At 44.7% G+C, this 26,161-nt stretch overlaps 1 protein-coding gene across 2 annotated transcripts in view; it reads right to left on the reverse strand.

Annotated features, from left to right (window-relative positions):
* The window catches only part of ttc3 (tetratricopeptide repeat domain 3), a 129,326-nt gene that overhangs the window by 99,671 nt on the left and 3,494 nt on the right, over positions 1–26,161 (reverse strand). Inside the window, exons 1-5 of one of the 2 annotated variants that reach the window (XM_072585682.1) lie at positions 18,510–20,273; positions 11,878–11,954; positions 10,454–10,502; positions 6,171–6,330; positions 2,731–2,818 (exon numbers count right to left, since the gene is read on the reverse strand). In XM_072585682.1, the coding sequence (XP_072441783.1) occupies positions 2,731–2,818; positions 6,171–6,330; positions 10,454–10,502; positions 11,878–11,954; positions 18,510–18,516 (381 nt within the window). In that variant the 5' untranslated portion in view covers positions 18,517–20,273. Of the gene's footprint in view, positions 1–2,730; positions 2,819–6,170; positions 6,331–10,453; positions 10,503–11,877; positions 11,955–18,509; positions 20,274–26,161 lie in introns of those variants that run through there. The other variant, XM_072585683.1, reaches the window with a different exon arrangement.

Here is a 26,161-nt window from a genome sequence, read left to right on the forward strand (position 1 = left end):
GAGCAGGCTATTCTGGACCTAGTGCTATGTAATGAACCAGACTTTATAAAAAATCTTAAAGTAAGGGAACACTTAGGAAGCAGCGATCATAATACGGTAGAGTTCAGTCTGCAGTTTGAAAGAGAGAAGGCAAAATCTGATGTAATGGTGTTACAGTTAAATAAAGGTAATTATGAGGGCATGAGAGAGGAACTGACGAAAATAGACTGGAAGCAGAGCCTAGTGGGGAAGACAGTAGAACAAAAATGGCAGGAGTTCGTGGGTATAATTGAGGACACTGTACAGAGGTTCATCCCCAAGAAAAGACAGATTATCCGGGGAGGGATTAGACAGCCATGGCTGACAAAGGAAGTCAGGAAATGTATTAAAGAAAAAGAGAGATCCTATAAAGTGGCCAAGAGCACTGGGAAATCAGAAGATTGGGAAGGCTACAAAAACAAACAGTGGCTAACAAAGAGAGAAATAAAGAAGGAGAGGATCAAATATGAAGGTAGACTAGCAAGTAATATTAGAAATGATAGCAAAAGTTTCTTTCAATACATAAGGAACAAACGACAGGCAAAAGTAGACATTGGGCCACTTCAAACTGATGCTGGAAGCCTAGTGATGGGAGATAAGGAAATAGCTGGAGAACTTAATAAGTACTTTGCATCAGTCTTCACAGTGGAAGACATGAGTAATATCCCAACAATTAAAGGGGGCTAAGTGGAGTATGGTTGCCATTACAAAAGAGAAAGTGTTAGAAAAGATAAAAGGTCAAAACTGATAAACCTCCTGGCCCCGATGGGCTACATCCTAGAGTTCTGAGGGAGGTGGCTGAGATCTTTCAAAAGTCACTGGAGTCAGGGAAAGTCCTGGATGATTGGAAGATCGCAGTTGTAACCCCCTTGTTCAAGAAAGGATCAAGACAAAAAATGGAAAATTATAGGCCAATTAGCCTAACCTCGGTTGTTGGTAAAATTCTAGAATCGAAAATGTGTTGCTGGAAAAGCGCAGGTCAGGCAGCATCCAAGGAGCAGGAGAATCGACGTTTCGGGCGTAAGCCTTCTTCAGGGATTCTTGAATCCATCATTAAGAATGAGGTTTCTAAATTCTTGCAAGAGCAGGGTCGGATTAGAACAAGTCAACATGGATTTAGTAAGGGGAGGTCGTGGCTGACAAACCTGTTGGAATTCTTTGAAGAGGTGACAAGTAGGTTAGACCAGGGAAACCCAGTGGATGTGGTCTATCTAGACTTCCAAAAGGCCTTTGATAAGGTGCCACATGGGAGGCTGCTGAGTAATGTGAGGGCCCATGGTGTTCGAGGTGAGCTACTGGTATGGATTGAGGATTGGCTGTCTGACAGAAGGCAGAGAGTTGGGATAAAAGATTCTTTTTCGGAATGGCAGCCGGTGACAAGCGGTGTCCCGCAGGGTTCAGTGTTGGGGCCGCAGCTGTTCACGTTATATATTAGTGATCTAGATGAAGGAACTGGGGGCATTCTAGTGAAGCTTGCCGATGATACAAAGTTAGGTGGACAGACAGGTAGTACTGAGGAAGTGGGGAGGCTGCAGAAGGATCTAGACAGTTTGGGAGAGTGGTCCAGGAAATGGCTGATGGAATTCAATGTGAGCAAATGAGAGGTCTTGCACTTCGGAAAAAAGAATACAAGCATGGACTACTTTCTAAATGGTGAGAAAATTCATAAAGCCAAAGTACAAAGGGATCTGGGAGTGCTAGTTGAGGATTCTCTAAAGGTAAACATGCAGGTTGAGTCAGTGATTAAGAAAGCGAATGCAATATTATCATTTATCTCAAGAGAGTTGGAATATAAAAGCACCGTTGTGCTACTGAGACTTTATAAAGCTCTGGTTAGGCCCCATTTGGAGTACTGTGTCCAGTTTTGGTCCCCACACCTCAGGAAGGACATACTGGCACTGGAGCGTGTCCAGCGGAGATTCACATGGATGATCCCTGGAATGGTAGGTCTAACATATGAGGAATGGCTGAGGATCCTGGGATTGTATTCATTGGAGTTTAGAAGATCAAGGGGATCAATAGAAACTTACAAGATAATACATGGCTTGGAAAGGATGGACGCTAGGAAATTGCTTCCGTTGGGTGAGGAGACTAGGACCAGTGAACACAGTCTTAGAATTAGAGGGGGTAAATTCAGAACAGAAATGCGGAGACATTTCTTCAGCTGTGGAATTCATTGCCATGGAGTGCAATGGAGGCCGGGACGCTAAGTGTCTTCAAGGCAGAGATTGATAAATTCTTGATGTCACAAGGAAATAAGGGCTATGGGGAGAATGCGGGTAAGTGGAATTGAAATGCCCATCAGCCATGATTGAATGGCGGAGTGGACTCGATGGGCCGAATGGCCTTACTTCCACTCCTATGTCTTATGGTCTTATGAAGGCTCACTCTTATTGCAATCACTGTTAAAATTGCTGATTTCTTTCAAATTGAACTCAAGTAACACACCAAAGAAAAATAGCCGTAACATTACATTAAAATTCTTAACTGCAAGGATCATGATAATTTTGCAAATTTCTGACATCATCTTTTCCACCTGGCTTCATTTTGTTCCTTGGTAAACTCTTTCCCACTGACTCCCCAGAAACCAACGTTCCAGGTTCAAAAATACCAGAATCGTCAACAATTCCATTTCTAATTACTGCCTTGTCTTTAACGTAGGGACAAAATATCTTACAATCAAAAATTCTCATGTTATAAAAATGTACTTACATGATGTTTCTGTATTGCCTCAACCACTGCTTCCAGAAGCTCAATATTTTGGAGCTTTACAATATTCATTTCAAAGACATCATAATTCCTGGAAAAAAATGCAAACCAAAGATTGAAGCTTCTGCATTTTAACCTATTATTTTTAATTTGCAGATGTTGTCTGAATATTTGCCAATCACATTAAAGTAAAAAGTCAAAAATGTTTCAGAATTCCTTCAACCCAATGTCCTTCCGTAAAGTTTAAGACTTTGCCAACATGTGTCATATCTGACTTTTCAAGAACCATAAGCATTTTTTTTATTCTTAGCTGCAATGTCACCAGTCTAGGGTGATGAAAGCAATTAGTACTAAATTTGGGTCAACACCTGAAAGTAATCGGGCAATTTCATGTCACTTAGATCACAGTTAAATATATAGACCTGCACAATTTTGGAGAAGGTTTATAGCTCAGGTTGATGTTCAGGTTATAAGTTTGCTTGCTGAGCTGGTAGACTTTTTCTCAGACGTTTCGTCACCATGCTAGGTAACATCATCAGTGAGCCTCAGTTGAAGTACTGGTGTTCCGTCCCACTTTCTATTTATGTGTCTTGGTCTGTTGTAGTGGGTGATATCACTTCCAGTTCTTTTTCTGAGAAGTTGTTAAATGGGGTCTAAATAGATATGTTTGTTAATGAAGTTCTGGTCTGAATGCCAGGCCTCTAGGAATTGTGTGTGTGTCTCTGTTTAGCCTGTCCCAGGATGGACTGGTGTCCCTCTTCGTCTGTGTATACAGATACAAGTGACAGATGGTCGTTCTTTTGGTGGCTAGCTGATGCTCATATATCCTGGTGGCTAGTTTCCTGCCCGTCTGTCCAACGTAATGTTTGATGCAGTCCTTGCAGGAGATTTTGTAAATGACATTCGTTCTGCTGGTTGTTGGTACGGGGTCCTTTAAATTCATCAGGAGCTGTTTCAGTATGGTGGTAGGTTTATGGGCTACCATGATGCCTAGGGGCCGGACTAGTCTGGTTGTCATCTCAGATGTTTTTAACGTATGGCAGGGTAGCTCGAGGCTCAGGACGTGTTACGTCTTCTTCTTTACATCTGTTGTGTAGTAATCAGCAGACTGCACTTATCTGGTACCTGTCGTTCCTGAATACATTGTAGAGGTGTTTTTCCTCAGCTTCTTGTACTTCTTAGGTGCTGCAGTGTGTTGTTGCTTGTTTAAATAATGTTCTGATGCAGCTCCATGGGATGATTGTTCCTGTAGTTGAGTATCTGGTCAGTGTGTGTGGCTTTCCTGTAGACTCGGGTCTGCAGCTCTCCATTGGCTTTTCGTTCTGCTGTGACGTCTAGGAAGGGGAGCCTATTGTTGTTCTCTTCTTCTTTGGTGAACTTTATACCAGTAAGGATGTTCTTTACGTGTTGTGGGTTTATTTGAATTTGTCGCGTTTCATGAACAAAGGTGTCATCCACATAGTGGACCCGAAGCTTGGGCTGGATCGCGGGAAGGGCTGGAGGAGAACTTTGCAGTAAGGTTACAATCAGCTGGGAGAGAGTGAGCACTGCAGATGCTGGAGATCAGAGTCGAAGTGTGTGGTTCTAGAAAAGCACAGCCAAATAGGCAGCATCCAAGGAGCAGGAAAATTCCTGATGAAGAGCTTATGCTCGAAATGTCGATTCTCCTGTTCCTCGGTTGCTGCCTGACTAGCAGTGCTTTTCCAGCACCACACTCTTTGACTCTGATCTCCAGCATCTGCAATGTGCACTTCCTTATGACAAGGGCTGTTCATTCTAAACTCTCCATAATTGCTTCTGCTTAGAGTCCTAATATTGGTGATCCCATAGGCATCCCATTGATTTGTTTGTAGATCTTGTTGTTGAAGGTGAAGTGGGTTGTGTGGCACAGGTGCCCTAGTTTAAGGATGCTGTCCTTGCTGATGGAGTTGGTGCTGTCAGGTGTTTGTGTCCTTGGGTCGTCTAACAGTAAGGCCAGTGCTTCTTTGGCTAGCGTGATGTTTAGTCGTGAGGCAGACGGCCCTATTCACATCAATAAACATCACCGTGGCCAAAGAAACACTAGTAGACCTGTGCCTCACCACCCACTTCACCTATGGGATCACCAATATCAGGACTCTTAGCAGAACAAATCTATCAACAAAGCAAGCAAACTTACAACCTCCAAAGGTTTCCATTCCAGTTATCCAGAATGATGTGAACCAAAATTCTAGATAATAATTCAAGTGATAAGTTATTTAACGTCTAGGATAAAAGTCTAATCAAGGTAAACAGAGTCAGTGCTGCATGGTTAATAGGCACATTAATACATAGGAACAATACAACAGGAGTAATCTATTCAATTTATCAAGCCTGCTCTGTCATCCATTGTGATCATGGCTGATCTGTAATCTAACTCCATATTCTTGCCTTTGGCACATATCTCTTAATACCTTTGTGCAACAAAAATTTATCTGTCTCAGATTTAAAGATAACAATTGATCTTATATCAACTGCCATTTACGTAAATGAGTTCCAAATCTCGACCACCCTTTGAATGTATAAGTGCTTCCTGTCATCTCTTCTGAAGGACCTGATCTTAAATTTGGACTATATTCCCTAGTCTAGAATCCCCATCTGTCCTGTCATTCCCTGCTAACATCTTGAAGACGTTTTAGATTAGATTAGATTCCCTAGAGTGTGGGAACAAGCTCTTCTGCTCAATAAGTCCCACTGACCCTCTGAAGAGCAATTCACCAAGACCCATTCCCCTACATTTACGCCTGACTAATGCACCTAACACTACAGGAAAATTAGCATGACCAATTCACCTAACCTACACATCTTTGGACTGTGGGAGGAAACTGGAGCACCTGGAGGAAACCCACTTCAATCAGATCATCCCCAAATCTTCTAAATTCTGGAGGAAACAGGTCTAAGCTGCATAACCTCTCCTTAACCACTGCAGTCTAGGTATCAGCCTTGTTAACCTATGATGTAGTCCCTGATGAATACAAAACATTCTATTCACACTGTTCAAAGATGATGAGGGTAGTTCTCCCAGTACTGTGTATGACATTCACCCCCTCAACGAACGCCACAAAAATGTCACAGCTCTTTGGGGGACTTCGAGGAGCACAACTTGGCAACCACATTGATCTACCTTAATGAATGACAACACAGCAATAAATAAATCAATTTAACTTTGGAATGGCTTGAGGATATAACCGGTGTTATTTAAATTCAGAGTTCTTTTACTCCTCCTTTCTTTCCCACTTTAAATAGCGCGGTGTTCCATTCTCAATTCCCAGCTTGCCATTCTCTTCAGCAAACCACAAAGACATTTTCTTAGGGTTCACTTAGAAGCAAGATCAGAATTCATATTATGAACCACAATGTTATCTAGATCATTGTAGAATTGCAAAATCTAAAAAAAGTGTCCTGCAAAAAGCACAAAGACTTACTCTGCATCTATGAATTTCGCTGCAAAGGCCCACTGAAGACAGCGATCAACCTTCTCTGCCTGAGCAAATAAATATGGCCATAGTAAGTTTATGGCTATTGTATGCCAATGCACCTGATTATTTACTGGAATGACAGAACACCAAATGTGAGCAGCTTCCACTGAAAGAAAGGAGAGAACAAAGAATCAAACAGATTAAATGTTGAAAATGTCAAAAATGCATTTTAACTTTTAACATTGTGACTCTGATTGTGTTGTCACAAAACAGACTACTGTTTCCCAGACTGACAAAACTCCATGATGTTACCTATGACTTTTGTCATGTGCAAGTCTAAACTGTGAAGTGTATGAGACACACAGCTCTTCTACAGTGAGACATCGCAGCCTCTCCTCAAAGGTTATCCAGATACAAAATATTCTTCAGCAGGAAGCAATTTTTTAAAACCCTCACTTAGGCAATTATGCAGGTCGCTCGCTATAGCTTGAATAAAGTTAAGAATCACACAACACCTCCGGTTGGACCATAACCTGGTGTGTGATTTTTAACTTTGTCCACCCCAGTCCAACACCGGCGCCTCTACTTTATGGCTTAAAAGATCTTTCGGCTGCAAAATACACTTCATTTCAAATCTTTAATGAAGACGGTACTTAAATGTTTCTGCACTTTTTAAAAGGTTTTAAGAGATTTTCAGAAAATTAAAACACAACACTTAGGAAACAGAAATATAGCAATCAGGATATCTTTCTGCAAGTGTTGGTCAGGATAGTGTCCTTGGCCTACCACCTTCAGCTGCTTCATCAATGATAGTAAAATATAAGAGGCATTTAAACAGATACACAAAGAGGCAGAGAATTGAGGGACACGGATCATGTACAGGCAGATGGGATTAGTTTTGATTAGCATCAGAATCAGCACAGATATCACTGGCCAATTTCTTTTGACAAAACCATGCTGACTCTTTCTGATTACCTTCAGTTTGTCAAAGTTCTTCAGTGGAGATTCATTAGGATGTTGCCTGGAGTAATTCATCTTTGAAGAGAAGCTACATAGACTGGGGTTGATTTCCTTAGAGCAGAGAAGGCTGAGGGGAGACCTACTGTGGGCGGCATGGTGGAACAGTGGTTAGCACTGCTACCTCACAGCGCCAGAGACCCAGGTTCAATTCCCGCCTCAGGCGACTGCCTGTGTGGAGTTTGCACATTCTCCCCGTATCTGCGTGGGTTTCCTCCGGGTGCTCTGGTTTCATCCCACAGTCCAAAGATGTGCAGGTCAGGTGAATTGGCTGTGCTAAATTGCCCGTAGTGTTAGGTGAAGGGGTAAATGTAGAGGTATGGTTGAGTTGCGCTTTGACGGATCGGTGTGGGCTTGTTGGGCCGAAGGGCCTGTTTCCACACTGTAAGTAATCTAATCTAATCTAATCTCTACTGAGGTGTCAAAATTATCAGAGGCAGTAATAGGGAGATAGAGAGAAACCCTTCCCTTTTGTGGAAGAATCAGTAAGCAGGGTACAGTTTATGGTAAGGATCAGGAGGTTTAGAGGGGATTTGAGGAACATATTTTTCACCACGAGTGTGATAGGTATCTGCTTCAAAGGTGCTAGATGCAGGAACATTCAACACATTTTAGTATTTGAGCGATGGTAGCATACAAGACTATAGGCCAAGTACTGGAAAGTAGGATTAGAATTGACAGATGCTTGATGACAGGAGTAGTCATGATGGGCTGAAGGGACTTTTTCCTTGCTGTAAAGCCTTTTTGACTCTGTGTGCACCTGTAACCTTCTGGATGTAAGTTTGTTACAAAGAGCAGAGGAAAATCGCCTATACAGTGTATTCAAAAAGAACGGGTACCCAATGAACATAATCCACCGATTTCTCAGCAACAAACCCAAACAAGCAGACAAAACGCGCCCAGAAACCCTAGCCACTCTCCCCTACATCAAAGACATCTTGGAAATGGCTGTCAGACTACTTAGACCTTTTGGCATCATGGTAGCCCACAAACCCACCAACACACTGAAACAGCAGCTAATGACCTTGAAAGACCCTATATAGACAACAAGCAAAACTAATGTCATTTATGAAATACCGTGCAAGAACTGTAACAAACACTACATTGGACAAACAGGCAGAAAACTAAACACCAGGATACGTAAACATCAACTAGCCACAAAAAGACACGACTCACTATCACTAGTATCCTTGCATAAAGATGAAGGAGGACACCACTTCGATGGGACAACACATCCATCCTAGGACAACTAAATAGAGACACGCATGAAAATTCCTGGAAGCATGGCATTCCAATCGGAACTCCATCGACAAACACACTGATTTGGACCCCATTTACTATGCTGTGCAAAAAAGAACAGGAAATGACACCACCACAGGAAATAATGTCACCAAATCAAGGAAACCTAAACACTTTAATAGAAAGTGTCACTAACACCAGTACTTCACTGGAGGTTCACTGATGATGTTACCTAGTAGGGTGACAAAACATCTGAAAATGAACCTTCCAGCAGAGCGGGCAAACTTACATCCAGAACATCAACCTGAACTACAAATCTTCTCAAAACTCGCTAACCTGTAACCTTTTTAAAAATTCTTACACTTTTCTCACAGAAGACATCAAATTAACTGGCCTTTAGTTTCCAGATTACTGCCTTTTCCTCTTTTAAAACAGAGGGGCTATGCTTGCTCCTTTTGAGTCTGACACAACCTTTTCCAAATCCAGTGAAATTTGGAAAATTTTTCTTTAAATTAGAAGATGTATTCTGAAATATCTCCTTAGTCTTTTTCCCCTGCATCTCTATTGATCTAACCCTAGTCTGCTATGCTAGTCATTTACAGAACAAGTTACTCAGAGAAACTAATGAAAGCATTCTTTGAACACTTCATACAAGATTGTGAGGTGGTGTCATACTGGGCTTGAAACATGAATGTTTTGTGTCTCCACAAATGCTGCTAGACCTGCTGAAACTCTCCAGCATTGTGTTAGCGTGTGTGTGTTGTGCTCGTGTTTCAGATTTCCAGCAACCACAGTATTTTGCTTTTATTCTGTAAACTCCTCATCCAAGCTATTACTAGCAAACTGATTTCCCAAGGTTTTTTTTGTTGATTAAAGTCATCTACCAATATTGCCATCCCTTTATCACTGCATCTTAAGAAGAATATATTTAGAGGGCGAGCATTCAACATTTCACGATAATGAAACTTTACTTCTGAAGGTTACATGACGAGATTACACAAACTGGGATTGGATTCCCTGGATTTTAGAATGTTAAACTGTCATTTGATTAAGTTTTCAAAGTGCTCATAGGAATAGATAGGATAAACTATTTCTGCTAGTTGGGAAGTCTACGACTAAGGGACATAGCTTAAATATTCAAGATAAACCTTCAGGACTGAAATTAGGAAACATTTCTGGATAAAACAGGGTAGCAGAAGTCTGGAATCTTCTTCTGCAAGAGGAAATTGATTCAGAATCAACTGCAGATTTCAAATACAAGATCCACAGAATTTTGTTAAGCAAAGGTATAAAGGAATATGGAGGAACCAAAGATATATTGCAAGGTCACACATCAGCCAGAGACCGGGGTTCAATTTCTCGCCTCAGGTGACTGACTGTGTGGAGTTTGCACATTCTCCCTGTGTCTGCGCGGGTTTCCTCCCACAGTCCAAAAATGTGCAGGTTTGGTGAATTGGCCATGCTAAATTGCCCGTAGTATTATGTGACGGGGTAAATGTAGGGGAATGGGTCTGGGTGGGTTGTGCTTCAGCGGGTCGGTGTGGACTTGTTGGGCTGAAGGGCCTGTTTCCACACTGTGAGTAATCTAATAGGTTTGAGGAACTGAATGGCCTGCTCAAATCCTTGCATGCCCTAATGCCTTCTTTGTCTTAGATCATTATTGTAAAACCTCTTTATGTTTCTGTAAACTGCAATAAAATTTTTTTTGTATTAAACATTATAGAGGTTCTTAAAATCATGAACGGTATGGATAAGGTGAACAGCCGATATCTTTCTCCCAGGTTAAGGGAGTCTAAAACTAGAGACATAGGCTTAAGGTGTGAAGGGAAAGATTTAAAGGGCAACTTGGTCACACAGAGTGGTGTGCATATTGAATGAACTGCCACAGGAGGTGGATATAATTACAACATTTAAAACACGTTTAGACAAGCCCATGGAGAGGAAAGGTTCAGAAGAAAAAGGGAAGGAAAATTTGTAAGTAATGCAAATCTAGTCTTAAATTATACAGAACTACAACAGTTTGATGCACTTACTATTATTTTTTGGCTTAATTTGACAATATTTTTCAGATATTGCTTCACTCTGAAAGAAAACAATAGAAGCAATTATTACTTTGTGGGTAGGCCCAACACACACAAATATAAATCATTCAAACAAATAAGTTTGTCAAGGAGAATGATATTAGGACAACCCTTCTTGACAGCATTGTCTCAACCATGACAGGCTTCTTCATTTATTAACAGTCATCTATTTACTTTCACCAAAGCAAATAATAAGTACCTTGTGAGAGAATTACTGAATTGAGTAAATACACAATTCACTGATATAGCATTGTAGAGTAAGCAAACTTAATATAAAAGAATGTCCTGATAACTAGAAAAAAAATGAAATCACAAAATAAAATAAATATATTTAACATACAATTTATCCCCCTCTAACCATCATTGACAAACTGGAGAGACATTACAGACTTTAAATAGCATACTAGCTCTAATTATGATTAACAGTTTGTGTCTGTTTATTTCAATCCATACCTCTCAAATTGCATGATCCCACTACTTCCAAGGACACTAATGCTCTTTATTCTGTATTACTATTCACCATCACCAGTAACATCTTTAAGTGCATTATCATTCTGCAGAAATATCATTCACAATTCCTCAAACTTCCCCATCTTGTTTCATGTTTCCAAACAAAGTTTCTGTTCAATGAAAGGCCTGAAGGTCACTCTCCAATCCCTTAAATATTTATTCCGCTCTCCTGGTCAATGTCATAATTATTGTGTAAAGTTGTCTGTGATGCCTTAATGGAAAAAAAATGCATCTAAGAGCATTGCTGCTGCCTTGTCAGTTTCATCTCAGTTGGATGAGCTGAAGCCCAAGTTCAGAAAAGTTCGTACTAGGTGCTCATTAGTGTGCATAAAATTCTTGGGTGGTTTGACAGCATAGATATGGAAAGGTTGCTTCTGTGGAGTTCTGTCTGTAGAGTTCAGTTTTTCATCTTTAAAGATGATGGTGATTAATCAGCTGTCAATTTCTCGCATTTTATATTTTATTTCAGACTTCTAGCATTTGCAGTTTTTCTATGTTCATTCTGCTAAAATTATCATAGCATATCAAGCAATGAATAAATATCCAGTCTCACTTATTAATGATACCCATTTTGAAGATAATTAATAGCAAATAATTTACTTTCTTACACAAGGGGAATGTTTCAAATCTCCTGATTTCAGCAATTTCCTTAATGCAGTCAGAATTTCTAACAAGCTGTAAAATAAGGTGTACTGAATATAAGCTGACTGGCCTGCTGGCAGTTCCCAACAATATTTGTTTTTTCTCAATTTCAAAATCTACTGCTTTCGCTTACAGTTACACTGTATATCACACAACAAAGGATCATAACCTTTCATTTTAAATAATGGCAAACAGATTCTTCCCAACCATATAAAATAACATACCATAAATCTAATTTGATGATGGACGATCGTCTTACTGTCATCTGAGTCTGAGCTGGAATCATCCATGATTGTGGAATCTGAAACAGCATTATTGTATCATTTTCAGAAGGAAAGTCAAAGGACTAAGGTCCCAGTACACAATAGTACTCACACATAGTGAGGAACACTGAAATCAATTTCCCAGTTGCGCAAACCAAAAGCTTCCTCCATCTGAGTGAAAAACCAAACCAAACCAATCATTAGCTCCTAAACAAGGAATGGATATTTGAAACTCAACAAGAAGGTACATTCACTCTCGCACAGATGACACTGAGAAAAGCCTTGGCAGACTCAGTCCTCGTCAGCCCAAACAGAAGGATAAAGTGGCCAGATTGCAGTCCTATCTGCCATAGTCAGATATCTCCTCCCCTCATGACCGCGGACAGGGAGGGGAAAGTTAAAATTATATTTTAAAAATACAAAAATCTTAAAACCTGTTTTGTGAACGCTGTTGATCTCCTATGAAAATCATGATACTGAAAGTTACCAGCATTACTCAAAGTGGCACAAACTTCTTGTGAAGAGATCAAGAAGAAATTATGCAGTAGTATTTGGGTTCAGTGAATTTCAACATTTATGTTGTGCTTCCTTCAAAGTTTTTATGGATTCTGGACACAACTTTAAATTTATAGGAATACTATATACCAATATTACTTCTTATTCCAAGATGTAGAGGTATTGAATCCTTAAAATCCAGAGTCAAAATAGGCATCCTTGAATTCCCTACTTACCACCAGTAGATCTGAAGAAGTCATTGGGGAAGACTCATTGTCTACTAAGATCAACATTACATGGGGAATAGATTAAGACTTCCTAACATTCTGAAAAAATATTTCAAAAGATAGTGTGCATTTCACTCCAAAGGCAGTAGAAAATCAACTCTTCCTAAAATTCAGTACTCAAAAGGTCAGAAACTTGAATATTTATCCTTTTTAAAAATATAATTTTTAATTCATGAGATGTTTGATCAATGGCAAAGCCAGCATTTAATGCCCATCTCTACTGTCCTGAAGAAGGTGGTAATGAGTCACCTGTTCAAATTGCTTTAGTGGATGTTGTGTTAGGTATACACACAATGCTGTTAAGTATAGAATTCGAGGATTTGGACCTAGCAACAGTGATGGAACAGGTTTCCAAGGTCAGCTGCTGCATGACTTGGAAGGGAATTTGCAGGTATTATCTTTTTTTTGGGTGGTAAAGTTCACCACTTTGAGATGCTCTTTGGAAGGAACTTTAATGAGTTGCTGTAGTGTTCCTCATAAATGGTGCAGAATGCTGCCAGTTTTGGATCTGAGAGTTGAGAAATCTTCTTCTTTGATTCTCACAAGTAAAATTCTTACATTGAACTAATTTATTCCCTTTCCAGCCCCAAACAATCTCGTTTTTTGAGTAAAATCAATTCTTATATCAGACTTCAGTTAGATCTCCATGGAGTTACCCTAAAGCTTTAAATAAATATCAGTTCTTGATTATTCTAAACCAAAAAGACTAATGTCTTTCAATGCCTTTTCTCTGCTGACATAAAACTCCACAACATCAACAAACTTCCATAATCCTTCAGTATGGCTTCTGTTACCGGCCCTCTGATACATACTGGTTTAAAATCATGGTTTCAAAAAGACTGACCTAAATAAATAGACCAAATCTACACGCTACTAAATTAAAATTCAAACTGTTAAAAAATGTTATCAACATATGATAACCTGTAATTGTAAAAGGATAGACTTAGGAAACAGTGACAGAATTGGAGAGAGTCAGCATAGATTTATGAAAGAGAAATCATGCTTGACAAATCTATTGGAACTTTTCGAGAATGTAACTTGTAGACTTGGTAAGAGGAAGCCAGTGGTTGCAGTTTATTTGGACTTTCAGAAGGCTATTGATAAGGTCACATAAGAAATTAGCATGAAAAATTAAAGTGCAAAGAATTGGGAGTAGTGTAATGACATAGACTAAGAATTCATTGGCAGACAAGAAACACGGAGTTAGAACAAATGGGTCTTTTTTCCCAAGTGGCAGACTGTTACTAGTGGGGTACCACAGGTGACAGGGCTTGGACCCCAGCTATTCACAATGCATACAATTATTTAGATAAGAGAAATAAATGTATTTCCCAACTTTGCAGATGACACAAATCTGGGTAAGAGGGTGGTCTGTGAAGAGGATACAGAGGTGTGTCAGTATGATTTGTACAGGTTGAGTGAGTGGACAAATTTATTTCAAGTTACCTACTTTGGTAACAAAGACAGGAAGATAGAATACCTGAATGACAATAGACTGGGGAAGGGGGAGGTGCAAAGCAACCTGGGTATTCTTATACACCAGTTGAAGGAGAAAAATGATATGCTGGCCTTATTAGCAACAGGTTTTGAATACAAAAGCAGGGGTGTCTTGCTGTAATTGTCTCTTATCTAGGAAGCATGTTCCAGCCATTGATGAGTATTTCCCAAATAAACCCACAATTAAATTCTGTCGTTTCTCCATGTTGAAATTCACTGAACCCAAATACTACTGCATAATTTCTTCTTGATTTCTTCACAAGAAGTTATGGTTTTTATCTTGTACTGTACTTCTGTTTCCCTAAATTCTTATTATCTACAGCTAGAGAAATGCTGATGCTAGGAGATGTGTTTAGTCAGTTTGTCCTTGAAAAAGGAACATTACAGCAATCACATTACGTACATAAGTACATATAATGTACAGGCATGAATGCATAATATTATTGCAACTCCATCGTCATATTAGAGTTTTGGTGTCACAGGTACGGGTTTCACTGTTACATGATTCGTCTGTTGCTCATAATTAAAACTGAAAATACATTTTTTTGAAGTTTCACTTTCCATTCTAAAGCAAACAGGCAACGTAGAAGTTTCACGTACATATTGTACACAAGCGCGTTTCTGTTTTTATTGTCAATATGTTTCCACCTACTTCAGTCACAAGATAGTAATACTGTAACTATATATTTGCAGCCAGGGAAAGGTGGCGTACAAAATCTTTTTTAAAAATAGGTGTGAAAAAGAGAATGCTGATCTGTACACCTGACATCGTACATCCATTTTCTATTGTAATTCTATTATGTTAGATATGTTTGGATAGCTCCACTCTTAAACTTCAAAATGACAAATATTGATGGTAGAGCCAAAATATTCTTAACTGTATGAACTTCAATTAAGGAATACAACTTTATCAGACTGTTTTTTTAATAAGGGGGAGCAATTCAGATAAATGTTCATAGTCTAATTTTCAGAGGTTCAAATTAAATAGAGTAGGATAAATAGTGAAATTAAAATGTAGTTAAATGCAATGATCTTAAAAGCATGCGTAAATCCGTACAAAGATAGGGTAGGCAAAAAATTTAATAATGCCAAGTTTTACACAGTAGATCTGATCTAGCAGAGACTACATGGAAGAAAGGTTGTTTTGACGTAACAGAAATCATTTAGAAAAAAATTGTCCCTTTTGGAAACAGACTCCAGCTTCACGTAAATTACTGCTTCACACAGAAAACATGACGTGATGGAGTGTTGAACAATCTCATGTGGTAAGAAAATTTCTTCCCAGAATTGGTGAATAAAAAATTGCCAATTACAACAATCAACTTCCTCCTCAGAAATAAATAATGCAATATAGATAGACTAGACAAAGAAAAGAGTGACCATATAATCAAACCCTTCTTGCTTCATTGTGGCAAGGAAGTTATGAAATTGTATGCTTGAGAAATTATTGAATCGTATGCAAAGATAACTCACACGCTACTGGTGAAGAATGATCATCAGTCATGAGTCATGAGTCATTAGAACTATCAAACCGCCTTACAGTTCAAAATTCCACATTACCTACTCATACGATGTTCACATAATTCAGAACAGGAAGGACCAAGTTACATTTGTCACTTCATGGTAGGGTGAAACACGATTTTCTGAATCTGCATCAGGAGTGTAGTTGAATATGTAGTGTGGACTAGGCCATCATAACCATCCTGTTGTCTGATATTTTCAGAGGCATAGAGATGTACAGCATGGAAACAGACCTTTCAGTCCAACCCGTCCATGCTGACCAGATATCCCAACCCGATCTAGTCCCACCTGCCTCCACCCGGTCCATATCTCTCCAAACCGTTCCTATTCATATACCCATCCAAATGCCTCTTAAATGTTGCAATTGTACCAGCCTCCACCACTTCCTCTGGCAGCTCATTCTATACACGTACCACCCTCCGCGTGAAAAAGTTGCCCCTTAGGTCTCTTTTATATCTTTCCCCTCTCACCCTAAACTTATGCCCTCTAGTTCTGGACTCCCCGACCCCAGGGAAAAGACTTTGCCTATATACCCTATTCATGCTCCTCATAATTTTGTAAACCTCTAAAAGGTCACCCCTCAACCTCCGACACTCCAGGGAAAACAGCCCCAGTCTGTTCAGCCTCTCCCGATAGCTCAGATCCTCCAACCCTGGCAACATCCTTGTAAATCGTTTCTGAACCCTTTCAAGTTTCACAACATCTTTCCGATAGGAAGGAGACCAGAATTGCACGCAATATTCCAACAGTGGCCTAACCAATGTCCTGTACAGCCGCAACATGACCTCCCAACTCCTGTACTCAATACTCTGACCAATAAAGGAAAACATACCAAACGCCTTCTTCACTATCCAATCTACCTGCGACTCCACTTTCATGGAGCTATGAACCTGCACTCCAAGGTCTCTTTGTTCAGCAACACTCCCTAGGACCTTACCATTAAGTGTATAAGTCCTGCGAAAACTTTCTTTCCCAAAATGCAGCACTTCGCATTTATCTGAATTAAACTCCATCTGCCACTTCTCAGCCCATTGGCCCATCTGGTCCAGATACTGTTTGTAATCTGAGGTAACCCTCTTCGCTATCCACTACACCTCCAATTTTGGGGTCATCTGCAAACTTACTAACTGTACTTCTTATGCTCGCACCCAAATAATTTATGTAAATGACAAAATGTAAAGGACCCAGCACCGATCCTTGTGGCACTCCACTGGTCAGAGGCCTCAGTCTGAAAAACAACCCTCCACCACCTCCCTCTGTCTTCTACCTTTTGAGCCAGTTCTGTATCCAAATGGTTAGCTCTCCCTGTATTTCATGAGATCTAACCTTGTTCACCAGTCTCCCATGGGGAACCTTGTCGAACACCATACTGAAGTCCATATAGATCACATCTACTGCTCTACCCTCATCAATCTTCTTTGTTACTTCTTCAAAAAACTCAATCAAGTTTGTGAGACATGATTTCCCACGCACAATGCCATGTTGACTATCCATAATCAGTCCTTGCCTTTCCAAATACATGTTCATCCTGTCCCTCAGGATTCCCTCCACCAACTTCCCCACCACCGAAGTCAGGCTCACTGGTCTATAGTTCCCTGGCTTGTCTTTACCGCCCTTCTTAAACTGTGACACCATGTCTGCCAACCTCCAGTCTTCTGGCACCTCACCTGTGACTATCGATGGTACAAATATCTCAGCAAGAGGCCCAGCAATCACTTCTCTAGCTTCCCACAGAGTTCTTGGGTACACCTGATCAGGTCCTGTGAACATTGTATGAGTAGGTAATGAGTAGGTAATCCACCTTTACCCATTTCAAGACATCTAGCACGTCCTCCTCTGTAATCTGGACATTTTGCAAGATGTCACCATCTATTTCCCTACAGTCTATATCTTCCATATCCTTTTCCACAGTAAATACTGATGCAAAATACTCATTTAGTATCACCCCCATTTTCTGTGGCTCCACACAAAGGCTGACTTGCTGATCTTTGAGGGGCCCCATTATCTCCTTAGGTACCCTTTTGTCCTTAATATATTTATAAAAACCCTTTGGATTCTCCTTAATTCTATTTGCCAAAGCTACCTCATGTCCCCTTTTTGCCCTCCTGATTGCCCTCTTATGTATACTCCTACTTCCTTTATACTCTTTTAAGGATTCACTCGATCTATCCTGTCAATACCTTACATATGCTTCCTTCTTTTTCTTAACAAAATCCTCAATTTCTTTAGTCATCCATTTCTTTAGTATATTTCTGAATAACAATTAGAATCAATAACACAGGTTAATTTTCCTTGTCTCACATCTAAGGGGCCATCATTATCGGAATGGAAGCAATTTTAACTTCATTACATTTAAATTCAACTGACTCAATGATACTGAGCTCTGGGTTAGTTCTGGTGTAACGCGTGTTTCTTCAACGTGAATTAACGTTAATGTGGTTGAAGAATTTAGACCCGTTATTTGTCAAATGCGAACTTCCCTCACCTGTATTGGCTATAACGCGATTCCAGCCCCATTAGTTTAAATGGCGCTGCTATTGCGCTATTTTCTTATAATGAGAGATCGCACGAGAACACAACTATCACGTTATATCTGAACCAACTGTACTTAAATCCTCTTTTTATAGGAACTTTAAACTCTGCTTCAACAAGAACTAATGGCAGAGAATTTGACAGACCAATTGTAGGAAGATGTTACTTTATAATTTAAACTCTTCAATTCTGTGATCATTTTAACCTCTGTTTCAGTCAATGAGATAAGAACAAATATAACATTATATACTTGATCATTACCCATCATGATCTTGAAGATGTCCCTCCGTAAACCAGTGAAAAAGCTTTAACGGGCAGCATTGTGGGCCAATGGCTACCTCACAGCGCCATTGACAGGATTCAATTTCACTCTCAGGCAACTGTCCGTGTGGAGTTTGCACGTTTTCCCCCAGGTTTGTGTTGGATTCTTCTAGGTGCTTTGGTTGGCCTTACTATGTTGTCCATAGTGTCCAGGGATGTGTAGGTTAGATGAATTAGTCAATGGAAATAACAGGGTTATGGGGATAATGTTTTTGGGTGGTTGGTGGGTTTGGTCAGGGTGGGATGGTCTTCAGAAGGTCGATGCAGACTCTATCAGCCAACTGGCCTGCTTCCCTTTTAGTAAGGATTTTATGATTGTTGCCAATTTCTTCTTTCTCTGGACAAAGTGACCCACTTGATCAGCACCCCATCCACCACCCTAACCATTTATTCAAGCATAGATATAGTGTAGACCATATCAACATTTCTTTCTCTAAGCATCACCCTAACCACTAACCACTACTTTTTATTCCTGATAGTTTCTTAGTGAACCTATCATGCAGCTTTTCCATTTTTCTTGTATGTGTTCATATAACATACTCCTCATGGTTCACTCCAACTACAACCTAACAAAACACCTCTGTAGTTGTCATGGCATAGATGGAAAACAGGAGAGATTGAATGCTGAAAGAATGCAGCATTGGATGGGGCAAGACCCATAGAAAAATCTGGGGCTATGACAATACACAATTAGACATTACAGTGTGGGGTGGAAGCAATTGAAGCAAGAACCTGTTTTCCCATTTTGTTATCTTTGACTTAGGTCTCAACCTCATCCTATAAAGTACAAGACAGTGGATTCAAGCCCCAGAAACGTGAACACATAATCTATGTCAGTAACACAGAGCAGTATCAAGTGCTACACTGTGCATATAAAGGCATCGTTTTTCAGGTGAGATGTTACACCAAACTCTTACTTGCCTTCTCAGTCAGGCATAAAAGATTCCGACTGGCACATGACTGCTTATTTACTGCACAGGTGACTGTGTTAGGACCTTGAACACAAATTAACCACATTTCCTAATATTATGAATCCATGACTACCCCGAAACTGTAAATAAAAATACAATCCACCTTCTTCAAGAGCTTCCGTTAAAATTAACATTTTGGAAAGAGCAAAGACTCCATCATGTCTACACTGCCATTCAAACAGATCACCGCTGATGACTGACATTAATGCCATTTTTCCACATTACAACCATATTTCTTATAGCTAGATTTCCAGATGTTAAAGACTACCTCGGTTTGGTAGATACATGGTTGACTTTGTTTTGTTTCGTTTCTGATGTAGGACAGGTTCTGAAATTATTCAAGAGTGACACGTTTTCCAGAATGGAAAGGAGAACAGAAGGTGGGGTAAATTGGGTAGCTCTTTCAAAGATACAGCAAAGTCAGGACGGGGAAATTAGCTCCGCTTGCACAGCCTGATTCCCATGGCTGAGACATGGCAGGCCAATTAGGGAGGGGGGCAGAATGAGAGGCGGCCCTGAGCCACTTGCCCCACACCAGGGCTGACAAGGGTGATAGATCTAGGCTGGATTCTCCTTGAGCAGCAGGGGCAGCATCGGAAGCATTCCATGGGTGTGTGGACGGGTGAGTGGATGGATGGAAGGAAGTCTGTAGAAAACCTCAATGCTTTACTTGTAGAAATTCCACCTTGCTGGCCCTGGCCATCTTCCATCCCTATTTCCCTGATCACACCTGTCTCTCTCTCTCTCTCTCTCTCTCTCCCTCCCCCCTTCACTTCCATTCCTCCTCTTTCTCTCAACCCAATTCTCTGATTCCCTCTTCTTTTACTCCCTCCCCTTCCCTCTCTTCCCGTTCTCCCCCATCTCCGATCACCCCCTTTCCCCGTTCGTCCCCCATCTCCGATCACCCCCCTTTCCCCCGTTCTCCCCCCCCCCCCCCCCCCCCCCCCCCCCCCCCCCCCCCCCCCCCCCCCCCCATCTCCGATCACCCCCTTTCCCCCCGTTCTCCCCCATCTCCGATCACCCCCTTTCCCCGTTCTCCCCCCATCTCCGATCACCCCCTTTCCCCGTTCTCCCCCATCTCCGATCACCCCCTTTCCCCGTTCTCCCCCATCTCCGATCACCCCCTTTCCCCTTTCTCCCCCATCTCCGATCACCCCCTTTCCCCTTTCTCCCCCATCTCCGATCACCCCCTTTCCCCTTTCTCCCCCATCTCCGATCACCCCCTTTCCCCTTTCTCCCCCATCTCCGATCACCCCCTTTCCCCTTTCTCCCCCATCTCCGATCACCCCCTTTCCCCTTTCTCCCCCATCTCCGATCACCCCCTTTCCCCTTTCTCCCCCATCTCCGATCACCCCCTTTCCCCTTTCTCCCCCATCTCCGATCACCCCCTTTCCCCTTTCTCCCCCATCTCCGATCACCCCCTTTCCCCTTTCTCCCCCATCTCCGATCACCCCCTTTCCCCGTTCTCCCCCATCTCCGATCACCCCCTTTCCTCGTTCTCCCCCATCTCCGATCACCCCCTTTCCTCTTTCTCCCCCATCTCCGATCACCCCCTTTCCTCTTTCTCCCCCATCTCCGATCACCCCCTTTCCTCTTTCTCCCCCATCTCCGATCACCCCCTTTCCTCTTTCTCCCCCATCTCCGATCACCCCCTTTCTTCTTTCTCCCCCATATCTGATTCCCCCTGACAAAATCTATAGCCATAAAACTTGTCCTTCAACATTTAAATTAAAATGTAATACTGAATTATAGAACACATTTGCTGCACACCAGAAAATAAGCTGACAGGCAGGGAGGGTCAGGCCACAAAGAGGGCGAACCCAGGTTATGCAGAAGATAAAAACATCTGTTCTCATCAAGTGATGGTAGGATGCTCTAAGGCAACTAAAAACATTTGCCTTAACATCAGTGAATCTGTGTAAATCGGACACCAAGTGATAAAATTCACGGCTATTCCCTTGTGAAATTAATCACTGTGTTTGATTCTGACCTCAAAACAAAACTTGGAAAGGTGCCTTGTAATTAACAGTGAGGTCCTATCAGTTATAATGGATTCTTATTACCCTTGTAAGCTAGGCAGACGCAGAGGGGAAAACAACTTTCAGTTACAAGTCCATGACTTGAGAGTTCAAAAGGACACTAGACAGGGAGAGAGAGACCATTTTAGCACTGAGTCTGCCTAACCCAGTAGAAAATCAACTTACATGCTATGGATTCAATTTAATTGCATTCAGAGATATTATGATTTTGAGTAGTCATTACTGGTTATGAAATGCAAACTCTGTAAAAAGTAATATCGATGAAGCTTTAACTTACTTGCTGTTCTTACAGACCATGATTGCCCCACTATCAATTCTAACTAAATCAGATCTTATGTCTTATTTGAATTTGAATTTGAATCACAATCCTGAAAAGAAAGCATGTTTAATTCGAGACTAATGAATCAATTTAAATAAACCTTTCAGTAACATCTCAACCTCAGGTATAGAATGGTTCTGTGCTTAAGATAAAAAGGAGTCTGCTCCTAGCTTAAAAAGAGATTCTGACACAATCTGTTAGGAAGCCATTTTATGGTCAAAAGTTTGCCCTCCTTGCTAAGAAGCCATTTTGTAAAAAAATGGTATCTGACATGCCAGCTGGACAAGGTTATCTTATGAACACTTCCAATTAGCTCAGACTGGTCCTTCTTTCTGATAGGAACTTATCTCACCAGCAGATGCCTAACTCGACTGTATTTGTTTTTCCCACCTGATGAATGGCTCAGGGCCTGTAGGAGTGATCAGTCAAGCACACACAGACCTATCAATTAACTTCTCTTCTTCACGAATTATCATCTTTCACTGTTATCTGTCTAACTAAGAACATGCAGTGTTTTTGTCAACTTTTTGTATAAAGGAAGCCACTTTGTGACAGCACAGCAGAGCTCTAGAAGAGCTCATATCCTACTCTCCTGGGTTATCAGAACTTAGTTAGTTTGGCTTATAGGTACCAGTGTTATGTTGTAACAGTAATACTATTGGTAAATAAAGGTGATGACTAAAATTAAACTAAACTGTCTATAAGAGGTTTTTATTCCAGGCTACCAGAGTACGATCTCTGGGGCAAACCAAGACAGGCTTACAGGTTGAGTCCACACAAGGGCCATCTCAAATCTGTACTTTAACCCCCACTTCTCTTCTCCACTTCCCCCCCACCCCCGATTTCCCGTTCTCCTCTTCCCCCCCCACCCATTCCCCCTTGTCCTCTTTCACCCCCCCCCACCCATTCCCCCTTGTCCTCTTCCCCCACCCACCCATCCCCCCTTGTCCTCTTTCCCCCCCCCACACCCTTGTCCTCTTTCCCCCCCCCACACCCTTGTCCTCTTCCCCCCCCCCACACCCTTGTCCTTTTCCCCCCCCCCACCCCCTTGTCCTTTTCCGCCCCCCCCTTGTCCTTTCCCCCCCCCACCCCCTTGTCCTCTTTCCCCCCCACCCATTCCCCCTTGTCTTCTTTCCCCCCCCCACCCCCCTCGTCCTCTTTCCCCCCCCCCACCCATTCCCCCTCGTCCTCTTCCCCCCCAACCCCCTTGTCCTCTTTCCCCCCCCCACCCATTCCCCCTTGTCCTCTTTCCCCCCCCCACCCCCTTGTCCTCTTCCCCCCCCCCCATTCCCCCTTGTCCTCTTCCCCCCCCCACCCCCTTGTCCTCTTCCCCACCCATTCCCCCTTGTCCTCTTTCCCCCCCCACCCCCTTGTCCTCTTCCCCACCCATTCCCCCTTGTCCTCTTCCCCACCCATTCCCCCTTGTCCTCTTCCCCCCCCACCCCCTTGTCCTCTTCCCCCCCCCCACCCCCTTGTCCTCTTCCCCCCCCACCCCCTTGTCCTCTTCCCCCCCCACCCCCTTGTCCTCTCCCCCCCCACCCATTCCCCCTTGTCCTCTTCCCCCCCCCCCATTCCCCCTTGTCCTCTTCCCCCCCCCCCACCCCCTTGTCCTCTTCCCCCCCCCCCACCCCCTTGTCCTCTTTCCCCCCCCACCCCCTTGTCCTCTCCCCCCCCCACCCATTCCCCCTTGTCCTCTTTCCCCCCCCACCCCCTTGTCCTCTCCCCCCCCCACCCATTCCCCCTTGTCCTCTTCCTCTCCCCCCCCACCCATTCCCCCTTGTCCTCTTCCTCCCCCCCCCCACCCATTCCCCCTTGTCCTTTTTCCCCCCCAACCCCCTTGTCCTCTTTCCCCCCAACCCCCTTGTCCTCTTTCCCCCCCCCCCCCATTCCCCCTTGTCCTCTTTCCCCCCCCACCCCCTTGTCCTCTTTCCCCCCCCACTCCCTTGTCCTCTTTCCCCCCCCACCCCCTTGTCCTCTTTCCCCCCCCACCCCCTTGTCCTCTTTCCCCCCCCCCACCCCCTTGTCCTCTTCCTCCCCCCCCCACCCATTCCCCCTTGTCCTCTTCCTCCCCCCCCCCACCCATTCCCCCTTGTCCTCTTCCTCCCCCCCCCCCACCCATTCCCCCTCGTCCTCTTCCTCCCCCCCCCCACCCATTCCCCCTTGTCCTCTTCCTCCCCCCCCCCACCCATTCCCCCTCGTCCTCTTCCTCCCCCCCCCCACCCATTCCCCCTTGTCCTTTTTCCCCCCAACCCCCTTGTCCTCTTTCCCCCCCCCCCCCATTCCCCCTTGTCCTCTTTCCCCCCCCCACCCCCTCGTCCTCTTTCCCCCCCCCACCCCCTCGTCCTCTTTCCCCCCCCCACCCCCTCGTCCTCTTTCCCCCCCCCACCCCCTCGTCCTCTTTCCCCCCCCCCACCCCCTCGTCCTCGTCCTCTTCCTCCCCCCCCCCACCCCCTCGTCCTCGTCCTCTTCCTCCCCCCCCCCACCCCCTCGCCCTCGTCCTCTTCCTCCCCCCCCCACCCCCTCGCCCTCGTCCTCTTCCTCCCCCCCCCACCCCCTCGCCCTCGTCCTCTTCCTCCCCCCCCCACCCATTCCCCCTCGTCCTCTTCCTCCCCCCCCCACCCATTCCCCCTCGTCCTCTTCCTCCCCCCCCCACCCATTCCCCCTCGTCCTCTTCCTCCCCCCCCCACCCATTCCCCCTCGTCCTCTTCCTCCCCCCCCCCACCCATTCCCCCTCGTCCTCTTCCTCCCCCCCCCACCCATTCCCCCTCGTCCTCTTCCTCCCCCCCCCACCCATTCCCCCTCGTCCTCTTCCTCCCCCCCCCACCCATTCCCCCTCGTCCTCTTCCTCCCCCCCCCACCCATTCCCCCTCGTCCTCTTCCTCCCCCCCCCACCCATTCCCCCTCGTCCTCTTCCTCCCCCCCCCACCCATTCCCCCTCGTCCTCTTCCTCCCCCCCCCACCCATTCCCCCTCGTCCTCTTCCTCCCCCCCCCACCCATTCCCCCTCGTCCTCTTCCTCCCCCCCCCACCCATTCCCCCTCGTCCTCTTCCTCCCCCCCCCACCCATTCCCCCTCGTCCTCTTCCTCCCCCCCCCACCCATTCCCCCTCGTCCTCTTCCTCCCCCCCCCACCCATTCCCCCTCGTCCTCTTCCTCCCCCCCCCACCCATTCCCCCTCGTCCTCTTCCTCCCCCCCCCACCCATTCCCCCTCGTCCTCTTCCTCCCCCCCCCACCCATTCCCCCTCGTCCTCTTCCTCCCCCCCCCACCCATTCCCCCTCGTCCTCTTCCTCCCCCCCCCACCCATTCCCCCTCGTCCTCTTCCTCCCCCCCCCACCCATTCCCCCTCGTCCTCTTCCTCCCCCCCACCCCGCCTCCCCCCCCCCTCCCCTCTTCCTCCCCCCCCCCCCCATTCCCCTCGTCCTCTTCCTCCCCCCCCCACCCATTCCCCCTCGTCCTCTTCCTCCCCCCCCCACCCATTCCCCCTCGTCCTCTTCCTCCCCCCCCCCACCCATTCCCCCTCGTCCTCTTCCTCCCCCCCCCCACCCATTCCCCCTCGTCCTCTTCCTCCCCCCCCCACCCATTCCCCCTCGTCCTCTTCCTCCCCCCCCCACCCATTCCCCCTCGTCCTCTTCCTCCCCCCCCCACCCATTCCCCCTCGTCCTCTTCCTCCCCCCCCCACCCATTCCCCCTCGTCCTCTTCCTCCCCCCCCCACCCATTCCCCCTCGTCCTCTTCCTCCCCCCCCCACCCATTCCCCCTCGTCCTCTTCCTCCCCCCCCCACCCATTCCCCCTCGTCCTCTTCCTCCCCCCCCCACCCATTCCCCCTCGTCCTCTTCCTCCCCCCCCCACCCATTCCCCCTCGTCCTCTTCCTCCCCCCCCCACCCATTCCCCCTCGTCCTCTTCCTCCCCCCCCCACCCATTCCCCCTCGTCCTCTTCCTCCCCCCCCCACCCATTCCCCCTCGTCCTCTTCCTCCCCCCCCCACCCATTCCCCCTCGTCCTCTTCCTCCCCCCCCCACCCATTCCCCCTCGTCCTCTTCCTCCCCCCCCCACCCATTCCCCCTCGTCCTCTTCCTCCCCCCCCCACCCATTCCCCCTCGTCCTCTTCCTCCCCCCCCCACCCATTCCCCCTCGTCCTCTTCCTCCCCCCCCCACCCATTCCCCCTCGTCCTCTTCCTCCCCCCCCCCACCCATTCCCCCTCGTCCTCTTCCTCCCCCCCCCACCCATTCCCCCTCGTCCTCTTCCTCCCCCCCCCACCCATT

The sequence above is a fragment of the Chiloscyllium punctatum genome, chromosome 15, assembly GCF_047496795.1.
Source record: "Chiloscyllium punctatum isolate Juve2018m chromosome 15, sChiPun1.3, whole genome shotgun sequence".
NCBI lineage: Eukaryota > Metazoa > Chordata > Chondrichthyes > Orectolobiformes > Hemiscylliidae > Chiloscyllium > Chiloscyllium punctatum.